The sequence below is a fragment of the Acomys russatus genome, chromosome 19, assembly GCF_903995435.1.
Source record: "Acomys russatus chromosome 19, mAcoRus1.1, whole genome shotgun sequence".
In the NCBI taxonomy this organism is placed as follows: domain Eukaryota; kingdom Metazoa; phylum Chordata; class Mammalia; order Rodentia; family Muridae; genus Acomys; species Acomys russatus.
The window spans coordinates 54,623,902-54,651,138 of record NC_067155.1 but is presented as its reverse complement, the minus strand read 5'-3'; the positions used below and the strand labels follow the sequence as shown (position 1 = coordinate 54,651,138).

Genomic DNA, 27,237 nt, shown 5'->3' with positions numbered 1-27,237 from the left:
CCCAAAATACTAAAAGTAAGTGGGCCATGACCCCTTTGGAAAACACAGATACTTACATTATGATTCGTAACAATAGCAAAATTACAGTTATAAAGTAGCAACATTTTAAAGGTTGAGTGTTGTTTTTAACAAAATCTCAATTGTTCAGTTTTACCACTAAAGACTTGGAACCCAGATGTTGGTGTGAAAGCCTTCTCGCTCAGAGAGGCAGAGAAAGCACCCAACTGACCTTCTTCTTCAGCCCAGAAGGAATCTCTCTCTCCCACACCTCTCAAAAGCCCTCAAACGCAGTGTCCCTCCCTTCTACTTCCTGTCCTCCTGACTTCCTCTCTGTTTTTATTTTGAGACAGGGTTTCTCTGTGTCTGTCTTGGACTCCCTTTGTAGACTAGGCTGGCCTCAAACTCACAGAGTGCTGAGATTAAAGGCACACAGCACCATGCCTAGCCTTCTACTTCACCTCCTGACCTGTGGCTGACTTTAGGTAATCCTGTTTGCAATATTCATGCAGAAATTGAGTTAAAGGTGCGTGCTAAAGCTGAGCACACCACAACTAAAAACAGGTTTTTCTACCCCCTACTTCCAAGACATGATTTCCCTGTGTAGCCTTGGCTAGCCTGGACTCTGATTTGTAGACCAGGCTGGCCTTTAACTCAATGAGATCCACCTGTCTCTGCCTCCCCAAGTGCTGGGATTAAAGGCAACAGGAAAACTCCGTCTTGAAAAACAAACAAAACCCAGGTTTTTCCAGTAAACAACACAATCTCTGGGTTCACAATATGATCTCATCCTGCAACATTTCCCCTTCTTTATCTTAATAAAAAGGGAGGATTTCAACTCTAACACAGTAAAGCTAGTTACATCAATGAAGCTATTTATGCCAAACTTTCCATAATGTACAGCCTGGTTGTATTTGGAAATTTAAGATTAAGTTTTTGTTTTGTTTTCTTTTGGTTTTTTGAGACAGGGTTTCTCTGTGTAACCCTGGCTGTCCTGGACTCTTTGTAGACCAGGCTGGCCTCAAACTCACAGAGATCTGCCTGCCTCTGCCTCCTGAGTGCTGGGATTAAAGGCGTGTGCCCCCACCGCCCAACAAGATTAAGTATTTTTGAATTCAAAATTCTTTAAATTGTTTGTGTCCATCTCCTATGAACTCAGCAATTTGAATGTTCTGAGTGAACAGTTTGTAGTCTGAAGCTAATCTTTGGGTGGTGTTTGTCATCTTAGTGGCAATCCTGTTTAGGTAGAACACAGCAGTCAACCCAAAGGTGTCATGAGGCGGCCGGGCGGTGGTGGCACATGCCTTTAATCCCAGCATTTGGGAGGCAGAGGCAGGCAGATCTCCATGAGTTCAAGGCTAGCCTGGACTATGAAGTGAGTTCCAGGACAGGCAGAGTTGTTACACAGAGAAACCCTGTCTCGAAACCCCCCCATCCCAGCAAACAAGAAGAAGGAAAAAATAAAATAAAATAAAAGGAAGAAAGAAAGGAAAAGGCATGGGCAGTTTTCCCCAGTGGTTAGTGTTACCACAGTCCAGGTGGACTCGTTGTTGCAGGTCCCCATCATCTTCTTGGAGACCTCAAAGAGTTACTGTTAGGAATGGCCATGGGTTATTGTAGAAAACATTTTAAATGCCATATTCAGCAGATTTGTTTCAAAAAGTTTGAGGACCACAATCAATTAAGTACATCCAAGGTACATAAACTTAGTTTTCAGTTACCTGCTTCAGACTCAAACCTAAAAATATGTACAGGAAAATAGATGGAGCTCGTTTTGAGAATTAGCACTCTGTATGACTACTAGTATCACGACAGAAAGTTTGTATATACATAATAATCTTGCAGATTTTGAGATAATTGTACCTCAAGTTTTAGAGTCAAATGAAAACCAAAAGATTATGAGATCAGTGGCCATAGAATAGTCCCTTACTTTCTGTTTTCCTCTATCGCGTACCAGGTGGCTCTTCTGATATGAGACAGAGATTTTAGATTTTTCTTTAACATGCATGCGTGGGTTTGGAGAAGGAGAGAGGGCCAACCCCAAAGCCAGTGTTAATTTTTAATTAAATTGGGACCATATGAAGACCATTTGCCACTTAACGTCTGCAGAGGGCAGCAGAGACAAGCATTTGGGAATCTGCCAGCTGCATGGTGGGAATTAAGAAAGGAGCACCTGCCCAGGCTGGTGTGTTTTGTCTGTCTGCACCTCCCCTCCCATCAGGTAGTTGTCTGGTGGGAAGGGCTGGTCCTTCAAGCAAGATGGTGGCACAGGTGCCAACGGTAGTCCCGGGGACATTTTCTCTTGATGATCTGTCCTTTTTCGTTAGGATTTTCACTTGTCAAGTGATCTCCAAATACCTTAGTTGGATGCTTTTTTTCTCCTTGAAAGACAAAGGCAGAATCTTGCCTCAACCTTAACTCTGTGTGTGTGTGTGGGGTGTTTCTGTTTTGGAAACAGAAAAACCATTATCTTTTAATTGGAATTCTTAAAACTTTCAAATTTTTTGAATATGTTATCTTATCATTTGTATTGATTTATTCTAAATTTGTTTTCTGGCAAACTTTAGTATTCTAGTCTTTTTTTAAAAACTTATTTATTATAATTTATTCACATTATATCCCAGTTGTTATCCGCTTGCTCTTCCCATCACCACCTTTCTTCCCTCTTCTGCCTAAGTCTTCTAGTCTTAGTTAAACATGATTCCAGTTTGTCCACTATTTCATCCTTGTCAGATGTTTTGTCTGCCTTGCCCGTTTGATCTATATAAAATTTGATGTGCTTGCTAAGTTTTGCTGTTTGCATTCATACTTCCCATAGCCTGATATCTTTGTCATTTATCTTCCAGTTAGTGGCCTCCATTTTGATGACCGTACAGCTATAGCATTGCACGTGCAACATGCATTGGAGAAGCTATTTTCCTTTTGCTTTCCTAGTTGTCTCTGGCAATTCTGAGGCTTCTAGCATATTTCCTCTTAGGAGCTGATCAATTTCATCATTACCTTGTGCTAGAGGGCCTGGTAGACCTGTATGGGATCTGAAATGTGTTATATACAATGGATGGTTTCTATTTCTGATTACTTGTTGTAGTTGAATAAACAGTGAAGTTAATTCTGAATCATCTAGAACAAGTTCAGTAGTTTCAATATATAAAACAACCCTGCATATTGAGAAAATCACATAATACTCTAAGAATGACATACAACTCTGATTTTTGAATTGAGTCATAAGAGCACTGAGTCACTTAATTTTCCTGACTTATAACCTGCCTTTTCTGATTTATTTGGGTCAGCATAGAGTGTAGGGGCTCCAGATATTGGTGTTCCTTTTACTATACCAGGGAGAATCCAGTTAGTTCTTTTTTTTTTTTTTTTTTTTTTTTTTTTAAATAAACTGAAGTCTTTTGGGACATTTGTTGTTAATCTCTCCCAAAAAATTACTACAAGCTCTTTGCCAATGTTCATTTTCTGCCCATAATGAGGCGATCTCAGTATATTGGTAAAGGGTACAATTTCTGATGGTTTTATTCCTGCTAATTGATGAAGTTTTGTTTTTCCTTTCACAATCGATTCAAAAACATTTTCTACATAGGTCTTTAATTTTTTTACTCTGTGTGCTAAAAATATCCATTCTGAACCTCGTGGTGGCGCACGCCTTTAATCCCAGCACTTGGGAGGCAGAGGCAGATGGATCACTGAGTTTGAGGCCAGCCTGGTCTACAGAGTGAGTCCAGGACAGCCAGAGCTACACAGAGAAACCCTGTCTCGAAAAACCAAAAAAACAAAACAGAAACAAAAACAAATCTATTCTAATATACTATCTTTTTGTATAATAATTTCTGTGGGAGAATATGTAGAAAGCAAAATAACAAAAATACAGCCAGGCTTTGAATCCAAGCAGTCCACATGCACATCCTGTAATCTCTTAATCTCTTTTCTACCAGAGCCAACTGTCTGTTAGCCTCAGCTGATAATTTTTTTTTTTTTGGTTTTTCGAGACAGGGTTTCTCTGTGTAGCCTTGGCCATCCTGGACTCACTTTGTAGACCAGGCTGGCCTCGAACTCACAGCGATCCGCCTGCTTCTGCCTCCCGAGTGCTGGGATTAAAGGCGTGCGCCACCACGCCCGGCTCCTCAGCTGATAATTTTTGTGGACTGTTTTAAGTCCTTACACCTTGTATGGTTTGAAATAACTTAAGTAGTTCTTCGGTAGTTATTCCAGCTTTGGGCTATAGCCAGTTAATATCCACCAGCAGTTTTTGAAAATCATTAAACATTTGCAATTGATCTCTCCTGATTTGTACTTTCTGTGGTTGGATTTTCTGTAAACTTATCTTATATCTTAGATAATTGATAGAATCTCCTTTGTATTTTTTTTTTTTCAGGAACAATTTGTAATCTCTAGCAAGGCAAATTTCTCTTTACTTCATCAGACATTTTTTTAAAGATGCCAGTAAGATATCATCTATATAATGGTAAATTATAGATTGGAGAAACTTTGCAAATTATGTCTAATGTGTGTTTTATAAAATATGGCACAATATAGGACTTTCTCTTGTATATAAAATATGGCACAAGGATTTCTCTTGTAGTCCTGGCTGTCCTGGACTCACTTTGTAGACCAGGCTGGCCTTGAACTCATAGTGATCCTCCGGCCTCTACCTCCCGAGTGCTGGGATTAAAGGCGTGTGCCACCATGCCCGGCTCCTGATTTCTTTTTTTATAACAAACACAGGGGAATTCCGTGGGCTGGTAGATTCTTCAGTGTGTTGAGCATTAGCAGCCCCCTTACCAGCTGTTGTAGTACCTCTAACTTTTCTTTTGTCATAGGCCATTGGTCCACAAATACAGGCTTGTCAGCCATTTTAAAGGTAGGGTGGTTGGTACCTACCAAAGTATTGTATGCCACTGTTGCACCCTTAGCGTCTCTTTGTGGATTATAAGCATCGTAGCTGGGTAGGACTGTTGGTTGTTAGCCTCCTTTGTAAGCCTACACCATGTCTTCTGGTACCATGAAAGCTAGTCCTCAGGGTGGAGGCATTCGGGTTAATTCCAGCTCAGGTGTCTCCAGGTTCTGATTCTGATGTACATGCTGTTTTCAGCAATAGAGACTTATCTTCCACTTCTCGGGATCACTGTGTATTTAGGAGTCTTTTAGACACCCCTGATCAACAACTCAGAAGAGGGCTCTCCATGTCTGGGTGTTGGGTTTTTCTTTTTAAGTCTTTGGCTCTTGGAGAAAGCGAAGTCAGCTCAGATAAGAAAAGTTCATTGAAACTATGTATGCAATACCTTCTTTCCTCCTTTAGTAACTCCCTGAAGATTCCCCCTCCCTTCTGCCATTTTCCTGATCAGATCACTTGTAGGCTACTATTACTATACCCATCTCATGCCCCACTCCCCGCCTCCATCAACATTCTTTTTTTTTTTTTTTTAACACATTTATTTATTGTATCTACACGTACACCTGCACACCAGAAGAGCAGAAGAGGGCACCAGATCTTATTGTAGATGGTTGTGAGCCACTATGTGGTTGCTGGGAATTGAACTCCGGACCTCTGAAAAGAGCAGACACCACTCTTAACCCAAGCCATCTCTCCAGCTCCCCCACCCCCACTTTTCTTTTTTAAAGGCAGTGTCTCTGTGTAGTCATGGCTGTCCTCAAATACATAGAGATCATCCTGCCTGTACCTTCTAAGAGCTGGGATTAAAGGTATGTACCACTATACATGGCTTCAATGGTTGCTTCTTACTCTCCTGGTTTCTGCAGTTAATCCAGGATATATGTACTCAAATCTTAAAATTTGTAACTAGGCACTTCAGATAAGAGAGGGCATGTGCCTTTATGGGACTGGGTTTCTCCCCCCCGCCAATATTTATTTATTCATTTATTTATTTTTACAGTATTATGCCTGCATGTATGCCTGCAGCCAGAAGAGGGCTCCAGATCTCATTATAGATGGTATAAGTCATCATGTGGTTGCTGGGAATTGAACTCAGGATCTTTGGGAAGAACAGCCAGTGCTCTTAACCTCTGAGCCATCTCTCCAGCCCAGGGACTGGGTTTCTTTACTAAATATGATCTCTTCTAGTTCCATCCATTTACTGGGCTAGACAGACACTGGAGGATGAGGAGGTGGCTCTTTTGTTTATTTTTTATTTTTCCAGGCAGGCTTTCTCTGTGTAGCTCTGGTTGTCATGGAACCCATTCTGTAGACCAGGCTGGCCTCAAACTCATTCACAAACATCCTCCTGCCTTTGCCTCTCAAGTGCTGGGATTAAAGGTGTGTACCACCACTGCCCTGCTGAGGTGGCTTTTTTCTTTTCCTTTCTTTTTTTAAAGATTTATTTATTTATTTATTTATTTATGTATATAATGTTTTGCCTACAGGTACACTTGCACACCAGAAGAGGGCACCAGCTCTCATTATAGATGGCTGTGAACCACCATGTGGTTGCTGGGAATTGAACTCAGGACCTTTGGAAGAGCAATCAGTGCTCTTAACCTCTCTCTGGTCCCTGAGGTGGCTCTTTTAAAGACAGATTCTTAAATAGTCTAGGCTGGTCTCAAGCTCTTGTGTAGCTGAGGCTGGCCTTGAACTGCTTCTGTTTTAAGATTAAGTGTATGTCTGTGTATGTGTGTGCAGTAGTTACAAAGGAGTAGTTAGTATTCCCTGATAGTAGAGTTACATTCAATTTCAAGGCACCCCACGCTGGTGCTGAGAACAGAACTGGACCCCTGGAAGAGCAGTAAGTACACCTTGAACACTGAGCCATCTTTGTGGGTCAGACCTTGAGCATCTGATCCTGCTTTTACCTGCTAGTGCTAAGATTGCAAGTGTGTGTCTCACTTTACCTCTTTTTTTTTTTGTCCTGGTGCTAAAGCCAGGACTGGCCACATTCTACTAACTGAGCCTGCCTTAATTGTAAAGTTTGTAGGGTGCCAGAAGTTCTTAGGATGTGGTTCCTGAGGGAATCTAACCCAGAAACAAAAGCCTGGGTTAGACTAGGTGCGCCTGGTTTCAGTAGGACTTTACCTCACATGAACTGGGTTGGGTGGTTTGGGCTCATTTTTATTAACCATGAAACAGGTGGTTGATTATAGAGTCCAATGGTTATTAACATTGTATTTGGTTGATAGTTAACATCTGTGACAAGTTACTTGTTCAGGTTCTTTAGGCTTTAAGAATTTCTTTTCTTTAAAAAAAATTTAAAAAAAAATTTCTTTTCTTGGGCCTGGAGAGATGGCTCTTGTAGTAGGTCCTGAGTTCAATTCTCAGCACCCACATGGTGGCTCACAACCTTCTATAGTGTGATGTGGTGCCCTCTTCTAGACTGCAGGTGTACATGCTGACAGCATTCATATACATTAAATAAATCTTTAAAATTTTTTTAAAAAGATGTATTTATTTATTATGTGTACAGTGTTCTGCCTGCATGCATGCCCGCAGGCCAGAGAGGGCATCACATGACATTACAGATGGTTGTGAACTACCATGTGGTTGCTGGGAATTGAACTCAGGACCTTTGGAAGAGCAGGTGGTGCTCTTAACCTCTGAGCCATCTCTTTTTTAATGTTTTTGTTTTGGCTTTTTGAGAGTTTCTCTGTGTAGCCTTCGCTATCCTGGACCCTTTTTGTAGACCATGTTGGCCTTAACTCCTAGATCCACCTACCTCTGCCTCCCGAGTGCTGAGATTTAAGGTGTGTGCCACCACACCTAGCCAAAAGAACATTTTTGTAATGTGTGAAGCAAAGGGTTACAGAATCCCCAAAAGAAATGAGAGGTCATCTGGCTTAATTAAGTGAGGTGAGGAAGAGAACAGTTGGGGAACAGGTAGGTGAGGACTGCTGCAGAGTGCCTGTTACTGTGGCTGCTTAGGAATTGGCAATACTGCTCCAGGCTTTTAGTTGTTTATTGAATTTTGCTATTTATTGAATATTTTAATTTTTGACTTAATTAGAGTATATGGTTACTGTATTAAAATGGGATTGCAGGGGCTGGACAGAAGACCCAGTGGTTAAGAGAGAGCCCTGACTGTTCTTGCAGAGGACTTGGGTTTGTTTTTCAGCATTCACTTGGCTACTTATAATTTTCTGTAACTCCAGTTCCTGGGGATCCAGTGTCCCCCTCTGGCCACTGGGACACCAGGCATGTACAAGGTGCATAGGCATACAGGCAGGGACCTACCCACACATAAAAATTTTTAAAAGACCAACAACTATAAAATGGGATTCCAGTGGTGGTGTTCCACAATGTGTGGAACAGAAATATAATATTTCTTATATATGAGGAACCCAGTCTTTTCCCATAGAATAATCCTTAGGTTGTACAGGTTCCAGATTTGCAGATTGAACTAACCATGGGTAGAAGTGACACCAGTAGAACAGTGCAGCATGGATTTATTTTCTTGTTATTCTCTAAATAATACAATTGGAATATATAGCATTTACATTTGACAGAATATTATAAACAACAAAGTATGTGGGTCATACAGATAACACATAAGGGATATGAACATTCTTAAATATGGTTCTGATTGGGTCTTGGAGCAATCCCTCAGAATACAATGTTTTTGTTTATTATGATTCAGTTCACGTGAAAACAGGCAACATTTAATTTAGGTCCTTAGGCTTGGTAGCAAGTGTCTTTACCTGCTAAGCCATCTAAAAAAGCCTGTTTGATTTTTTTAATAGTTTTTCTGCAGCTATAGAGATATCACCTATTTTTAGAGACGAGGAAAATGAGATGTGACTAGGGTATTAGTCAAATAGGTTGATGTAGGTGTGTGCTGCCATACGTCACTTTTAAGAAATGCTATTGCTTTGTGCTTAATGTCCTTTTTTTTTCTTACAGTGGGCTTGTTTGAGGTGGGGAGACAAGGCCTTATTTCATAGCCTGACTGTCCTCAAACCCACAGCATCCTATTGTCTCAGCCTCTGAAGTGTGAGGTACAGCCATGCCCCACCACACCCAGCTAGGCTGTCTTCAGTCATTGCCTTCTTCCTCTTCCTCCTCTCTTCCTCTTCCTCTTTTTCCTTCTCTTCCTCCTCCTACTCCTCCTTAAGGTTTTTTTGAGACAAGGTTTCTTTGTATAATAGCCCTGGCTGGCCTTGAACTCACAAAGATCAGCCTGCCTCTGCCTCCCAAGTGCTGGGGTTAAAGGCATGAGCTATTCAGCCTGGCTCATTCATTTGGTTTTGATAAAACACGTCTGTTCTTTCTTCCATCTCTCTGGTGCTCTCCCTCTGCTCAGGTAACACAGCACATGGCCGCTTAGATTTCTTGTCATACAATATTGGATGACTCCTTCCACAGACACCCCGGCCTGTATTTGAGTAGAATTATAAGGTTATATTTGACATTAAGTTTATGTAGTCTTCAATTTAAATGTAATAAACATTTAATTTAATAAAAACAATATTTAATTTTTGCAGAGGTCGGAACAGTAGCAAAGGACTGCCTCAGCCTACGGTGAGTAACTTTCATGTTGTTTGGAAGAGTATATAAAGTGTGCTTTCTAATGATAGACTTAGCAGGAAAGCACAGAATAAAGTCTCTTGAACTGTACTACAGATAATATAGGTGAGTCAGTTTTAATACAAAGCTGCTGATTCTGTGAGTTGTTTTTCAGTAAGGACTCTGAAATGTACAATTTTCTGGTAATAATATTTGTGGTATGTATAACGCTGACACCAAGTCAAGTGTTTTGATGGTCCAGGACCAGAGTTTGCAGAGTTCTTTGGGCTTCTTGTTTAATTTAATGTGTTATTTTAGGGCTAGGCGGTGGGGGAGCACACTTCTAGCACTTGGGAGGCAGAGGCAGGCGGAGCTTTGTGAGTTCGAGGCCAGCCTGGTCTACAAAGTGAGTCCAGGACAGCCAAAGCTACAGGGAGAAACCCTGTCTTGGCAGGGATGAGATGTGCCATTTTAACTCAATTTCATTTTTCTTCTTTGGAAAATACTTCTTGCTCTGATATTTTCCAACTTTTTTTTTTTTTTTTTTTTTTTTTTTCATAGACAGGGTTTCTCTGTGTAGGCTTGGCTGTCCTGGACTTGTAGCCCAGACTGGCCTTGAACTTACAGCAATCCATCTGCCTCTGGCTATTTCCCAACTTTTGTCAGGGAAGTTGTAAAATGAACATGCATAAAGCTACATATGAGAAGCTGCCACTGATAGTGTTTTTTGGTTTTTTGAGACAGAGTTTCTCTGTGTAGCTCTGGCTGTCCTGGAACTCAGCTCTGTAGACCAGGCTGGCCTCAAACTGACAGAGATCTGCCTGCCTCTGCCCCCTGAGTACTGGGATTAAAGGCTACCATTGCCCTGCTGTTTGTTTGGTTTTTGGTTCAGGGTCTCTGGCTGTCTGGAACTTGGTATGTAGACCAGGCTAGCCCAAAACTCAATAGCGATCTAGCTGCCGCTGAGTTTTTTATTGGTCAGGTTGTCTTTTTGGGCTTCAGGGTCAGGGTTAGGGTTAGTCCAGCCTGAAATAGTTCTACTATTTTTATTCAGACATGCTGAATGATGATGGTTGTGCAAGGTATGCCCTGCTCATCATTTCTCTGCTCTATTAAGATATACTGCATCCCTTTTGGGACATAGGTGGCGAGGTCTTTCTTCACTACCCAGCTCCCTGGATGCTGGATGTTAGGCAAGTACTCTGCCATCTAGGGCCGCTCAGGGCAGCTGATAGTTGACTCTGTTGTGCTGTACACTTGTTTTTATTTAGTGTAGGGTAGTCGATGTGCCGTGGTGCACATCTGGTAGTCAGAGGACTACCATGAGGGGACTGAACTCAGGATGTCAGGCTCACGTGTCATCCCACTGAGCCATCTTATTAGCCCCTGTCTGAGGTTTTTGCATATTTTGAGACGAGGTCTTAATATGTAGCCTAGCTGTCCTGAAAACTCATTGTGTAGACCAGGATGGTCTGGAATTCACAGAAATCCACCTGCCTCTCCTTCTAGAATGGTGAAATTAAAGTTACATACAGCATACCCCTCTCTGTGCCTAGGCATTTAAAAAAGTTATAATCCTACAGCCACTACTGCACTCAAGACAACATGACATTGATTTGCTGAGACTTGCTCTCTCACACATGGAGGTGTAGGTCTGCTGTTTTTTGTTTGTTTCATGTCATATTAATTATTAGTTAAAATCATTGTTCTTGTAAGGAAACAAAACAAGGTGGTACCCTTCCTTCCCGCATTACAATCCAGCATGTTATAGCTAGAGAAGCCTCAGCTTCAGAATGCAGACAGGCACAAAGGCCGGCACACAGTGACGTTTGTTTGTCAAACATTTCAGATTTCTTTTGACGGAATCTATGCAAACGTGAGGATGGTTCATATACTTACGTCGGTTGTCGTAAGTTGCCTGATTATTGGGGATAAACTTCTTTGGGGTGGAATATTTCATGGAGTTAAAACAGACAATTTTTAGCCTAATATTATTAGGTTATTCGTAATGAAGATGACTTTAAAAATATATTAGAATGCTGTTCAGTTGATTATAACTCATAGTAAAAATATTCGTGCTAACCCTGTGGTGTGTAAAATGGTGTTTTAGTTGATTGTCATCTGTGTAGTGTTTCTTGTCTGATGGTACTTGGGACAGAAGTCTGGAGCTTTAGTTAGTGTTCAGTTCACGCTCATGTGGAGTTGCCGCTCCTGTACCATGTAGAGAAGTTTGTGTAGTGTTGATGTGTTGAAACGTTATCCTTGCCAGCCAAGGATATAAAGGGAAATGAGGACACTTCTCTCTGATGGTGGGTAGCACACTATTTTTTAAAACTTGTGTCTTTTAGGGATCGAAATGTGAAGTTCAAGTGAAAAATGGAGGTGTATATGAAGGAGTTTTTAAAACATACAGTCCTAAGGTAATTTTTACTATTTATTCACCTTTTTATGGTCATGCCACATCCTGAGAGTGTCTTGTCATAGACATGAGCTGACTATGGAGTTGGCAGTTGAGCTGATGAGATGGTCTGTCTTTCCTTCTTTCTTTCTTTCTTTCTTTCTTTTCTTTTCTTTCTTTCCTTCCTTCCTTCCTTTCTTTCATAAGATTTATTTATTTATTATGTATATAGCAGTGTTTTTGCCTGCACGTACTCCTGCAAGCCAGAAGAGGCACCAGACCTCAGTATAGATGGTTGCGAGCCACCATGTGGTTGCTGGGAATTGAACTCAGGACCTTAGGAAGAACAGCCATTTCTTAACCTCTGAGCCATCTCTCCAGCCAAGATTGTATTTCTTATAAAGTGAAAGTGTTTTCCTGTTCACCACACTCTACCTGTTTTCAAAACTACTTGGATTTTTCTCTCTAGTAACAATTCTTAACTACTATTTAAAAACTGTCTGTAAAACTGAAAACATTGTATGTGCTTATGATATGCAACCATTTTCAGACATCATGAGGTAAAAGAGGGAAGGCTGGGATAAGTTACTTCTTCCCTTTAACATTAGTGACTGCAGATACACTACAGTAAGAAAACCTTTACAGCTGGGCGCAGTGGCACACACCTATAATCTCGGCAGAGGCAGAGGCAGGCGGATCTCTATGAGTTCGAGGCCAGCCTGGTCTACAGAGGGAGTCCCGGACAGCCAAGGCTACACAGAGAAACCCTGTCTCGGGGGGGGGGGGGGGGAAGAGACCCACAAAAGAAAAGCATGATAGATCTAAAGAGGATATGATTTCTCCTGATGTCTATTTTTGCCAAAGACTTAAAAAGTAAGTGCTTTGATGAGCTAAGTAGCCCTGTGAATTTTACTTAATGTTTTTAATGTTTATTAATATTTTTATTTTAGTGCGATTTGGTACTTGATGCTGCACATGAGAAAATTACAGAATCCAGTTCGGGGCCAAAACGTGAAGAAATAATGGAGAGTATTTTGTTCAAATGCTCAGATTTTGTTGTGGTACAATTTAAAGATACAGACTCCAGTTATGCACGAAGAGGTAGGCTTTGGTTTCCTAAATCACCCTAACCCTGGCGTAATAGGCTCACTCCAGCAGGGAGTCTACAGCAATCAGATAGACTTGGTTCTCCCTCCTTTGAGACAGGGTCTTGCTATGTGGCTTGAGCTGACCTTGAACTCTGGATTCTCCTGCTTTTGCCTTCCCAGGGCTGAGGTTGTAGGCCTTTGCCTTCAGGCCTGGGAATGAGATTTTCTCTTTTTAAACTAGACCTATTTTCTAGAGTAACATAATTAATGCTTTTTTAATCCAATAAAAATGGGAGTTTTAATGCATTTTTTAATAGAAAATATTTAAAACTTAAGGGGAGCTGGGCGTGGTGGCGCTCGCCTTTAATCCCAGCACTCGGGAGGCAGAGGCAGGCGGATCGCTGTGAGTTTGAGACCAGCCTGGTCTACAAAGTGAGTCCAGGATGGCCAAGGCTACACAGAGAAACCCTGTCTCGAAAAACCAAAAAAATAAAAAATAAAACTTAAGGGGAAAATAACCGGGTACTAGTAGAAGCATAATTAGTTGAAGTATACGTTTAAAAAAAAAGTTTTTAGATTTATTTATTTTATGTATATAGGCGTTTTGCCTGAATGTATTTATGTGTACCATGTGCATACGTGGTACTGTGGAAGTCAGAGGTGTGCAGTTCCCTCAGAACTGGAGTTCTCAGTGGTTATGAGTCACCATGTGGGTGCTCCTAACCACTGAGCCATCTCTTCAGCCCCAGTATGCACTCTGTTAACATAAGAGCATGTAAAGGCAGTGGTAGCTCACATCTGTAAGCCTCGGATCAGAAGCTCAGTCTGGGCTGTATAGTGAGACCACCTCAATGAAACAAAATGCTGTTCAGAATATGTGTATTTTGAGAATTTAAAGGTGGTTTTATATATATAGCTATGTAGGGGTGTGTGTGTTTGTGTGTGTGTGTGTGTGTGTGTGTGTGTGTGTGTGCGCGCGCGCGCACGCGCGCTCTATGTATGACCACAACCTGTTGGAAGTGTTGATTGAAGAGGGGCATGTAGGAATTAGCCCCTCCTCTGGAGAGGCATTTGGAAGCACTGGGAAAGGACCTTTGCAATTCAAAAACTCTTGAATGGTATCGTCATTAACTACAATTCAATTTCATGCTTTAGTTGGTGCTAACAGTTGGTTTTGCTTTTGGGTTGAACTTTTCATAGTGAAAACTCTAAGGCACAAAAAAAATTACAGACACCCCTATTCCCCTTTGATTAATGAGGCAGAGTTTGTAGCTCTGGCTGTCCTAGAACTTGTTCTATAGGATAGGTTGGTCTTGAACCCCGAGATCCCCCTGCCTCCTAAGTGTTGGGATTACAAGTTGTGTGCACTATGCCCTGCATTTGTTTAGGTTTTAAAGACAGGTTCTCTTGTAGTCAGGACTGACCTCCAATGATAGCGTCCTACCTTCACTCCCCAGTATTGGGATTACAGGTGTGTTCCAACATCCTAGGTTCTTCTTAGTTTTAGGAATTAAACCCCAGACCATGCATGCTAGGTGAGCATCTAGCAGCTGAGCTACATCTCATTATTATTTCTTGTTGTTTGAGATAGGAACTTGGTTTGTAAGTAGCTCTGTACTCCAGATTTGATCCTTTTAGAATGATGGAGTGTGACCATTGCCTGGCTGTTTGCTTTGTTTTGTGGTTCTGAGATTATGAGTCCACAGCCTTGAGCATGCTATTGTTGTTTAAAGCTTAAATAGTGGCCGGGCGTGGTGGCACACGCCTTTAATCCCAGCCCTTGGGAGACAGAGACAGGAGGATTACTGTGAGTTCCAGGCCAGCCTGGTTTACAGAGTGAGTCCAGGATAGCCAAGGCTACACAGAGAAACCCTGTCTTTAAAAAAAAAAAAAAAGTTTAAATAGTGAATTGGCACTTCTCAAATATGGATGGAAATAAGTAAACATTACTTCTGAAATAGTTTTTGCAGAGCATTCTTAATCCTTTGTGAAATCAGTGGTTTATTTTACTGCTACATTGTGTCTTCTCTTCTCAGGTGGTTTAGGTTCTCAAGCATGCCAAGAAAATACATACGACAGCAACCGCTTTCAAATTTTCAGTGTACCCCTGAGGGGAAGGACATCTTTTACTGTGTGTGTATTAATGGGTTAATTTCCCTTATGAAGACAAGAGTATTGACATAATTTCAAGTATTTTGTAGAAAGCCACATGCGACAGGAGGAGGAGGCAGAGGCAGGTAGACATATCTGAGTTTAAGGCCAGCCTAATCTTCAGAATGAGTTTCAGCACAGCCAGAGCTCCACAGAGAAACCAAACCAACCAACCAAACCAAAGCCCATAATGGTTTAGTTAATTGTACAGTTGTATTTTTTCGGTGTTCTCTGATGAGGCTAGACAGCCGACTTTAGTGAGCCACCTGTCTCTACCTCCCCAGTTCAAGGATTATAAACATAACAGTGCTTGGCTTTTATATGGATGCTAGGGATTGTATTTGGATCTTGGATTTGTATGCTTGCATGGCAAGACTTTGACTGGGCCCTCTACCATGCTCTTGAATCAGATTCTGTATGTGTGTGTGCTTTTTAATTTCTTGGAGTTAAAGAAGATAGAATTTAATCAGTGCGTACTAACACTGAGTTGTAGTTAAACACTTAGGGACATTTTCCAGAAAAATCAGTCAGCCTTCCTTTATATTCTAATGTACTTATAATCAGCTTGTGGAATGGAGAGATGGCTCAGAGTTTTAAGAGCAGAGGACCTGTTTTTGTTTGTTTGTTTTAATTATTTATTTTTTCTTGGTTTTACGAGACAAGGTCTCTCTGTGTTAGTCTTGGCTGTCCTTGAGTCACTTTATAGACCAGACTGGCCTCGAACTCACAGCGATCCGCCTGCCTCTGCCTCCCAAGTGCTGGGATTTCAGGCGTGCACCACCACGCCTGGCTGAGGACCTGGTTTTGATTTCCTAATACCCAAACAGTGGCTCACAACCATTTGTTACTTCAGTTCCATTAGATGCGGCGGCGTACTTTTCTGGCCTCAGTGGACACTGTACTCACATGATGCACAGACATGTGCAAGCAAAACACCAATACACATAAAATAAACATGTACAAACACATTGCTTTGGGTTTGGGCATTTGAGGTATATGAGGAATGAACATGGGTTTCTAGTGCCGAGGAATGTCTTAGCTCTAAGTGTCTTGAAGGCACATGCTTTCTTTCCTTGACTCAGTGTCCTTTTTTCTGAGTTAACCATTACCTTGTAAAGTTTTTGCTGATATGCTAATATTTTAGACCTTGAAAGGGTAGATGGGTGGAGGACGTCTTAGAGACTGACAGGTGAATGACTAATAGGTTGGTAATTTGACATTAAAGCTTTCTAAATGAAGAAGATGAATTTCCTCCTGGAGCTTCTGTTTTCACCATTTTTTAAAAGCACCACTCTCAGAATCTTGAGGTTGTTGGCTAGGGCAGTGACTTACTTGTTATTCCAGCACTCAGGGTGCTAGGGCAGAAGACTGCTGTGAGTCAAGGCCAGTGAGATCTTGTCTCAGACAACAACAAAAACACACAACAGATGTGTCTGGAGCAATAGCTCAGTGATTAAGAGCACTGGGTGCTCTTCCAGAGGTCTCTTCAGTTCTCAGCATCTATGTGACTTCACTTCCAGAAGATCTGACATCCTCTCTTTTCCATGCACAGATAGGACCAACCATGCACAGATACACATACAGGCAAAACGTGTGTACGTGTACACACACACACACACACACACACACACACACACACACACACACACACACACCACACACTTTAAAAATAAAAAACAAAACCCACCAAAGCAATCCAGTAGTGTTTGACCACTATGTATGAGATCCTAGGTTTAATCACCAGTGGGGAAGGGGGAAAACCATGGCACAATCAGGTTGAAGCTGGCAGTATTTTAAGGGCTGATCAGGTGGCTCAAAGGTAAAAGTGTTTACCACCAATCCAGAGTTTAGTCCCCGGATCCCACTTGGTGGTGGAGAGAACCAACACTCACAAGTTGTGCTCTGACAACTACATGCATGTGCATACTCTCCCAACAAAACCACTGAGCTCTCTTCCACAACTCCCATTTTAAAAAATAGCTTTATGTTGCTAGCTGCCATGTGGGTACTGTGATTTGAACAGAAGTCCTCTGGTAGAGCAGCCAGTGCTCTTACCTAAGTCGTCATTTTTCCAATCCCATATTCATCCCTCTTCACACATACTTGCAAGGGTTAGAAATAGTTAGTATTTTATGGACCAATATGGTTCATAGGCGTGGTGGTGCACGCCTTTAATCCCAGCACTCAGGAGGCATAGGCAGGCGGATCGCTGTGAGTTTGAGGCCAGCCTGGTCTACAAAGCAAGTTCAGGACAGTCACCAAAAAAAAATAAGGTGTCTTCCTACACTGAGTTCCTCTAACTAACTAGAACAGGTCATGAGATTTCTTTCATGATGTCTAGACAGGTCTCATGTAGACCAGGGTGGCTTGGAACAGGTTTGAAGAGAACTTCTGCTCTTCCTGCCTCAGTCTCCCAGGTGGTGAGATTGCAGGTGATTGCCACCCAAGCATAGCTGTAAAGATCAGCTTCTAATTGGAAAGTTGGCTTTTAAAAAATATGTTTTAGGTTTAATTTTTAAAAAAAATATTTATTTATTATGTACACAGTGTTGCACCTGCATTTACACCTGCACAGGAGAAGAGGACACCAGATCTCATTATAGATGGTTGTGAGCCACCATGTGGTTGCTGGGAATTGAACTCAGGACCTCTGGAGGAAGAGCAGCTGATTCTCTTAACCTCTGAGCCATCTCTCCAGCCCTTAGGTTTAGTTTTAAAAGATTTTTATATTTTTATTTATATGTAGTAGTATTTGCCTGTATGTATGTATGTATTATATATGTATGTATGTATGTATGTATGTATGTATGTATGTATGTATGTATGTGTACCACATGCCTGCAGTGTCCACAGAGGCCAGAAGAGGAAGTTGGATCCTATGAAACTGGAGTTGGAGACAGTTAAGAGCCATGAGGTGTGTCCTGGCTCCAAACTAGAGTCCTCTGAAAAAGCAGCATGTGCTATTTCTCCAGCACTGTGGCCTTTTTTCTTAATTGAGGAATGCTGCAGGCAAATTGGGAATGCTTTCTTTTTCTGTGTGTGTGTGTGTCACAGGGTAGTGTGAAGCTCAGAGGATGTCCAGCCTTTGTTGGTTTCTTTGTAGCTTTTCTGTGGTATACAGCGACAAGTGTGAGCTTAAGGGATTCTTGTTTCCTCCCTCATGTTCCTTTAAGAGGAATTTAGAAACTACAGAAGCTGATGCTGTATGTCTGGCTTTTATGTGAGTTCTTGGGATTCAGATGCAGATCTTGGAGTGCACATGGCAAGTACTATTACTCACGGAGCCATCTTTTGAGCCCTAAGGCACTTTTCTATGTGTATAGTGTATGTATGTGCTTGTGGGCCTCTGTGTATGTGTGGGTCAGAGGTAAATGATGGATGGTATTTTTGTTTTTCCTTTTCTTCGTTTTTTTAAAATAAGATTTATTTATCTTATTTATTGCATATGAATGTTCTATCTGCAGATGAGGGCATCAAATATCATTATAGATGGTTGTGAGCCACCATGTGGTTGCTGGGAATTGAACTCAGGACCTCTGGAAGAGCAGGCGACACTCTTAACCACTGAGCCATCTCTTCAGGCCCCCGCCCCCTTTTATTTTTTTAGACAGGATCTCTATGTAGCCCTGGCTATCCTTGAACTCACTATGTAGATCAGGCTGGCCATGAACTTAGAGATCTGCCTACCCCTGCCACCTGAGTGCTGGAATAAAAGGCGTGTGTTTTCCTCAATCGTGTCCTGTCTTATTTGTTTTGGAACAGGGATTCTTACTGAACCTGGAGCTCACTGATTGGCTAGACTGGGTGGCCAGTGTACCCCGGGGATTTTCCTGTTTCTGCATCCCTAGCACTGAGATGACAGCTGCACAGCAGCACGTGAGCAATATTTTCTGGGGCCTAGGGTTTGAGCTCAGGTCCTCATGCTTGCTCTGCAAGTGGTTTACCAACTGTGCTTGCCCCGCCTTCATTTTTTTCCCTCCTCTTTTGATACCTACATTTTAGAACATGTGCGCCTTTTGTTGCTGTTTGTCTTGTAATCAGATTTCTGTCTCTTGCTCTACTCTTTTCCAATCTTTCCATTGTGCACCCCTAAGTCCTCATCCATGCTAACCATCAGCTGTCACTGCCTGTTTTCCAGTCCCTAGTGATTAGTGGTCTTGAGTTTGTATTGTGTTCTTTGTTTTGATGATCTGCCTGTGTTTCGGATTTACATGGCCCCTCTCTTGCTTGTCTATCATGCTGCAGCTTTACTGCTTTGTGCTTTGTGTAGTCTCAGCCAGCCAGGATAGCAGGTCAGCAGATGGACACAGTGGTATACAAAGTTTGATTGTAACAGCACTGTGTTCCTTCATTCATGTGTTGGCTGCAGCTGCTGTCCTGTAGAGCTGGAGGTCAGTCTTACAACAGACAATAGGCCCTGCGCATAGAACTCATCTGGCCTTTGACAGGAAAGCTTGCCAACCAACTCTTAGCTAAATCATTCTTGGTTCTATATTGGAGCTATTAAGAGCTACATGTTGCTACGGTTTTGGTGCAATAGCAGAACATGCTGTACGTCTAATCTCATGTTCAGCACTGAGGCTTGGTCTAGTATTATGCGTATCATCTCATTCAGTTTCTTACTTATGACCACTCCAATTGGAAGCAGTCCAAATAATCACTTGTGCTTTCCCGATGCCACATTCAGGAAGAAGTAATGAGCAAGTGGTTTGTTGGGAATGCCCTCTGGAGTTACCACAACTACCACCTACTCATCTACAAATTTGGTTGTCTTTTCTCGGGCTTTGTGGCCTTCCACAAACTAAACTAAATTCACCTTTCCATTGGTTTCCTCCACAGCGTTCCTACTCCCTCCCTGATCTTGGCTTTTACCTAGCGTGTGTGTGTGTGTGTGTGTGTGTGTGTGTGTGTGTGTGTGTGTGTGTGTGTGTGTGTGTGTGTTACTGTGTAGGGGGAAGAGGATCTCACTGTGGGCTCTGGGTGTTGAATTCAGCTCATTAGGCATGGGTCACCAAGTCGGGCTTTTATACCACTTGTTTCTGGACTCCATGCTCTTCATGCTACTGACTCCTTCACTTCTGCCTGCACATTATTCAAGTCTCTTTCCCTGAAAAAAAAAAAACCTGCTCTGCTTCTCTTCATATGTATAGTCCTGCCTGAGGCCACTCATTTACACGGGTCTTTTGGGACTCTTTGAGACTCTCAGGCCACATTTGACACATTCTGACTTACTGGTATGTGTACCTGCTTTCCTGTATTGCTCATCCCTTTTCTGCCTCATTCCTGACTTATTTTTCCTTCATACTGCCCTCTCACATGCTTGTGCTTTCCTGGTTTATGCCATGTATAAGCCCCTGCCCAGTGCCTGTGCCACTACCTTTAGACCAGGTTGTATGAGGGTAATGTTTCTCCCCGTTATATTCTGAGTTCCTTAAATTTGAGTCGTGTCTTTATTTTTTAGTTTATATTTCATAAACAAGACCTCACTCTGTAGCCCAGGCTAGCTTGAACTGTGAGCTCTTTGCAGTTATTTTGCTCTTTGCAATTCTCTTGTTTGAGTATCCTCTGTAGTAGGCTTACAGACATGAGCCTCTATGCCTGTTTTTTGTTTGTTTGGTTTTTAATCTTTAAAAAAAAAAAGATTTATTTATTTAGTGTGTATATAATGTTCTGCCTGCACATTCACCTGCATGCCAGAAGAGGGCACCAGGATCTCATTATAGATGGTCATGAGCCACCATGAGGTTGCTGGGAATTGAACTCAGGACCTTTGGAGCAGCAGTCAGTGCTCTTAACCTCTAAGCTATCTCTCAAGCTCAGTTTTTAATCTTTTAAAAATTCTCATTATTGCTTTTTGGCCTCGGCGGCAGAAGCAAGATGACAAAAGGAATGTCATCCAGGCTGGAGCGATGGCTCAGAGGTTAAGAGCACTGACTTCTCTTCCAGAGGTCCTGAGTTCAATTCCCAGCAACCACATGGTTGCTTACAACCATCTATAATGTGATCCGGTGCCTTCTTCTGGCCTGCAGATGTACATGCAGGCAGGGCACTGTATACATAATAATAAACAAATCTTTAAAAAGAGAGAGAGAGAGAGAGAGAAAAAAAAAAAGAACATCATCCTTTGGAAAATATCACCTTAAGATGCACACACTGTGCTGCCTCAGTGGCTCTAAGGCCTACCACCTTCAGAGTCAACCTGTGGCAAATGTGGCTACCCTTCCAGGCTCAAGAGAAAGTATAACTGGAGTACCAAGGCTAAGAGATAAAACACTGAGACTGCGGATGAGGCACCTAAAAATTGTCTACTGCAGATTCAGACATGGGTTCCATGAAAGAACAACACCTAAACCCAACAGGGCAGCTGCTGCAGCATCCAGTTCATCTTGAGAATTTCAATCAGTCATAAAGTAAATGCTCTGGTTTAAAAAAAAACAAAAAAAAACCCAAAAAAACCCTCTTCATTAGGTGTGGTTGTGCACGCCTCTAATCCCAGTACTCAGGGAGGCAGAGGCAGGCATATCTCTGAGTTCAAGGCCAGTCTGGCCAGTTCAGGACAACCAGGGCTACACAGAGAAACCATGTCTCAAAAAATAAAACAAACAAACAAACAAAAAACCCCACTAAGTCCAAGATTCAAGGAGGGACTCTGCTTCAAAGAAGGAAGATGGAGAGTAACAGCGGAGAAGAGCTGGCACTGCCCACTGGCCTTCCGGCAGGTACCTGAGTGTGGACGCGTGCTCACCCAAATCCACACCCAAAAATAAATAAAGCCAAAGATTAACACAGTGCGAGAAAGATAGCAGTGCTTATAACCTGAGCTGTCTTGCTAGGCTCCAGAGTTGTCATTTTGCTGAGAGGTGCCCAGAGGTGCCCAGATCTCTTCTGAGTTCTTTTGAGAACCTAGTGAAATTTCCTCACTCTATGGAACTACAAACAAACTTGTGCATTTAAATACTACTCCAGGTAAATAATGACACTTGTGAAAAGAGTCACAAAAAATCAGGACTGTTAGCTAGATGTGATAGAAAGCATTTGCTAAGTTACTTTCACACATTTTCAGAAAATACAGAAATTCTTTCATATTTTTCTTTTCTTTTTCAGACAGGGTTTCTCTGTGTAGCTGTTGTTGTTCGGGACTTGCTTTGTAAACCAGGCTGGTCTCGAACTCACAGAGATCGCCTGCCTCTGCCTCCCAAGTGCTGAGATTATAGGCGTGCGCCACCATGCCTGGCCTCGTCTGTATTTTTCATGTGTATGCCCAGGAGTTATTTGACTGATGTCTGGAGTGACACATACATCAACTCAACAGAACTCAGGACAGACCATGGTAAAGATGACCACACCACTGTGAAGTTCATGAACTAATGAGTTTCATTGGGGTTACTAGGAGTGTAGGTGAGGAATTACAAGGATTAGGGATAACTCAAAGGCAGCTGCACCCCGGAAAGCTCATCCCATGGTAGGTGATAGCATCTGAGTACTGCAGTCTGGAGCTTTCTGTGTAGCTTGGAGACAGTTTTGCTTTTTATACTGTTGGTAGGGTCATCAAGAATTTTCCAAGTGGGCTGGAGATATGGCTCAGAATCTTTCAAGTTTTTTGTTTTGTTTTGTTTTGTTTTGTTTCCTGGATGTGTAACTGTCATAGCGAATCTCTGTGAAGAGACACTGTGACCATGGCAATTCTTTTAAAAGAAAGCATTTAATTGGAGCTTGCTTACATAGTTTCAGAAGTTTAATCTGTTCTCATCATGGTAGGGTCAGGCAGACTCGGTACCAGAGAAGTAGCTGAGAGTGCTGCATCAAGATTCATAAGCAGCAGGAGGGGAATGACACTGGGCCTGGCTTAGGTTTTTGAAGCCTGAAAGCCGAGCCCCAGTGACACACTTCCTCCAACAAGGCCACACCTCCTAACCCCTCTCAAGTGTTGCCACTCCCTTATGAGCCTATGGGGCCATTCTTATTCAGACCACCACAGTGACCTTGTGTTGATCTGTTTGTGAGGGCCTCCCCTCTGGAGGGAATGTTGCAATTGTAGAACATGCTGTATAAACAGCAGCAGGTCAGAGCATGAAAAACAAGTTTTGTGAGCCAGGCGCATGCCTTTAATCCCAGCACTCGGGCGGCTGAGGCAGGTGGATTCCTGTGAGGTCAAGGCCAGCCTGGTCTACAAAATGAGTCTGGGACAGCCAAGGATACATAGAGAAACCCTGTCTTAAAAAAAAAAAACAACAGCAACAACAACAAAAAAAAAAAAAAAAAGAAAAGAAAAAAAAACAGAACAAGTTTTGCTGGGCTTGGCTATGCTTCCTGTAATTCTAACCAGAGGCTGAGGCAAGAGGTTTCAGACTACTATTTAATATTAGTAACAGTTAGGTGGCCTGATTGGTTTTTACATATTTCATTTAAAAATTATATTTATTTAATATATATGTGGGCATGAATGCTATGGCATCTGTGTGAGGGTCAGAAGACAACTTGTGGGGACTAAATTTCTATTATATTAGTGCCCTGGTGGAATTCAAATTATCAGGCATTATGGAGATGCCTTTAACCACTGAACCATCTCACTGGGGTGTGAGTTAATGTCTAGTCCCCCATCCCCAAAGGGTTTCCTGTATCCCAGGCTACTTGGTATGTAGCCAAGGATGATCTTAAGCTTTTGTTCCTGACTCCACTTCCATGCCCTGAGGTTACAGGGGTCCACAACAAGCACAGTCTTACTCAGTGTAAGGGATCCAGCCGCGGTGCTTCTGTATGATAGGAAAGATGCCTCTAGCTGAGCTATAGCTCCTATTTTTGCCCTGTCTGGGGTCAGTGCCCAACCTTCCAAAACACAAAGACACTAAATGAATACAAACACTATTAAAGTAGAATTGGGTAAATTGAAGATTTTCGCTGTGTTTTGAATGAATGCATTTAATATTGGAATGTGGTCACTGATCTTGCAATCTCTAAAGAGCATCATTTTTGTAGATACTGATGTGATGATAAAGGTTCTGTCTATACTTTCATGTATTTATAGAGTATGAGAAGGTGGGACTTGCCTTTCCAGACATGAAAGTACAGTGGAGTTCAGTGTTTGTAGTGACAGAATAGAGAACCGCAGTCAGTTCATGCCTTAGTCTGTATGTACAGTAAAGTAAGGCTTCACCGAGACAGAGAATAGAGAACCGCAGTCAGTTCATGCCTTAGTCTGTATGTACAGTAAAGTAAGGCTTCACCGAGACAGAGAATAGAGAACCGCAGTCAGTTCATGCCTTAGTCTGTATGTACAGTAAAGTAAGGCTTCACCGAGACAGAGAATAGAGAGAGAACCGCAGTCAGTTCATGCCTTAGTCTGTATGTACAGTAAAGTAAGGCTTCACCGAGACAGAGAATAGAGAGAGAACCGCAGTCAGTTCATGCCTTAGTCTGTATGTACAGTAAAGTAAGGCTTCACCGAGACAGAGAATAGAGAGAGAACCGCAGTCAGTTCATGCCTTAGTCTGTATGTACAGTAAAGTAAGGCTTCACCGAGACAGAGAATAGAGAACCGCAATCAGTTCATGCCTTAGTCTGTATGTACAGTAAAGTAAGGCTTCACCGAGACAGAGAATAGAGAGAGAACCGCAGTCAGTTCATGCCTTAGTCTGTATGTACAGTAAAGTAAGGCTTCACCGAGACAGAGAATAGAGAGAGAACCGCAGTCAGTTCATGCCTTAGTCTGTATGTACAGTAAAGTAAGGCTTCACCGAGACAAGCAGATCATTGGCCAGTGGCATTGGATAGCATTTAAGAGATTAGCTCTTTATTTCCCACCCTGTCTGCGCAGTCCAGTGCAAGACAAGACACACCTGGCATTCGTGCAGTCTTGAGAGAGAAGAGCCTTGTGAGCATGTGCTGACTATGACTAATCTTGGTTGCCTAATTGACACAGTGGAAAGAGAGAGACCCTTGGTTAAGAATATCTTCCATCAGATTGGCCCTTGGACATGTCTGTGGGACATGTTTTTGATTGCTGATTGGAGGAGGAGCAATCTCTGGGGAGGTGTCACCTCTGGGCAGGTAGCTGGGGCTGTGTAAGAGTAGCTGTGTGTAAGCCTGGAAGTGAACCAGCCTGCAGCATTCCACCACAGTGTCTTTTTCAAGCTCTTGCCTGTGAGGCAAAAGACCTCTCTTCCTCCAACTTGCTTTTTGTTGTGTTTATCACAACAACAGGAAAGCAAATTAAGACTAAGGCTGACCATCAAAAAGAAGAAAATATTGAAGTAAATTTTGGTTTATACAAAGCTAATGACTTATCTATAGAAGATTGCTGAGAACTAGGAGCTAGGATAGGTGTTTGCAAACAGAATGGTACCTTGCCTCCCACTAACCAAAGAGCCACAGCTTAAAGGCATGAGTGGAGTGTGCCTCTCCCTCAGCTGGGTGTGAGAGAGGAGAACCTACTCCTGTCTGCTGATAGTGAGGCAAGGCTCCGGCAGTCATGTGCCTTGGTTACTGAAAGCAAGTGACATCCTTTATCTCCCCAGCAGGTGAGCAATTCACAGGAGCCCCAACATGCTCAATAGGTCTGTGCCCATGCCAGCCTGGTAGCACAGAGCTTGTCAGCTCTGGTATAGTTATGGTTTCATCTTATCTTAGGAGCTGCAGATATGCTAACACTGGGCATGCATGAGGCCAGCAGTGAAAGCATGAAGACCAACTGCCTCACTTTCTTCCTGTGTCCCCATGGAATGCTGAGGGATGGATGCCTTTTCACTGAGGGGTCCTAGCAGGATGTGGTGTAAGCATGTTTAGACAGTTTTTCTTCTGGTCTGTACTAGAAATGAGCAGTCTGAATTTAAGATGCTGGATGTGTCTGCCAGGAAGACACAGGTATTGGCACACTATAATAACTAGAATTTAATTCTAGTCACTTTTTCTTTACCTGTTCTGCACACTGGGCAGTTTGGGCTAGGATCAAAGGTGTTCACTAAAATAACTCCTTTTAAAAATATCTAAGTAGGATTTATATATCTGATGGAATGTTTTCTCTTTTTGTAATAGTGTGTCATAAAGTTAGATCGTTTATTTGAAGAGGATAGATAGGTTTCTTATTGCTGCTCTGTTACAAACTGGTATGCCTATTATAGCAACTGGTCTGATGGTGCATTTAGGTGAAAACTCAAAGCTGTATACATGTCAGGCGGACCATGAGCTATATCCCAGTCTGTCTAACTAGCATTATGCTCAAACTCCTGGTCAATCTCATAGCAGCTACAGGGTTGGCATGGTTCAGTGGTGCTTTGAATGAAAATGTTCTGTTTCTAGTTGGTGGACTATTTAGGAAGGATTAGGAGGTGTGACCTTGTTGGAGGAGGTGGGCTTTGAGGTTTTACAACCCACACTACCTGCTGCCTGCAGATGACAATGCAAACTCCTGCTTCAGCACCATGCCTGCCAGGCACCATCAATGGACTCCCCTTTAAAAGCCTCAACTAAATTCTTTCTCCTATGCGTTGCCTTGGTCATGGTGTCTCTTCACAGCAGTAAGGCAGTAACTTAGGTTCTTTGCTATGGAAGCCATGTCTGTGCTTACCCCACCACATGTTGTCCATGGTGTCTGCCCTGTTTTCCATGCAGCTCTATGTGGGGAAGGGGTGGGGAGACCAAGACACTTTAAAACAGCAAATTGGTTTTTTTTGGTTTTTTGTTTGGTTTGGTTTGGTTTTGATTTTTCGAGGCAGGGTTTCTTTTCTCTGTGGCTGTAGCCTAGCTGACCTTGAAGTTGGCCACTTTTTTTTTTTTTTTTTTTTCCGGCAAAAGTAACTTTCTTGACGTGTCATTTCATACCCCCTCCACCCTCATCCCCATCCCTTCACCTAAAGTTCCATTTACTTGTTTTTGGTGTGTTTTTTTATTTTGTTTTGCTTTAGACAGGGTTTCTCTGTGTAACAGCTCTCGCTGTCCTCAAACTCACAAGCCTGGCTTGGAGATTTTTATGTGGCTGAAAGTAACTTCTGTTCCTCCTATCCTCACCCACTACATAGTGGGGACTGCAGGCATGTGCTCATTGTGCTTTGGTATTTTGCGGGAAAAAGAAGTGAGGTAGATTGTATAACGTTAAACTTGCCTATGTACTGTGTGTACTTGTGGTGCTAGGGCTTGAAACCAGGCCTTTGGTT

General features: G+C 42.3%; 1 protein-coding gene across 1 annotated transcript in view; it reads left to right on the top strand.

Annotated features, from left to right (window-relative positions):
• Atxn2 (ataxin 2) overlaps window positions 1-27,237 on the top strand; it is a 97,682-nt gene that overhangs the window by 24,851 nt on the left and 45,594 nt on the right. Inside the window, exons 2-5 of the mRNA XM_051161567.1 lie at window positions 9,430-9,466; window positions 11,301-11,360; window positions 11,800-11,871; window positions 12,800-12,950. Of these exons, the coding sequence (XP_051017524.1) occupies window positions 9,430-9,466; window positions 11,301-11,360; window positions 11,800-11,871; window positions 12,800-12,950 (320 nt within the window). The remainder of the gene's footprint in view (window positions 1-9,429; window positions 9,467-11,300; window positions 11,361-11,799; window positions 11,872-12,799; window positions 12,951-27,237) is intronic.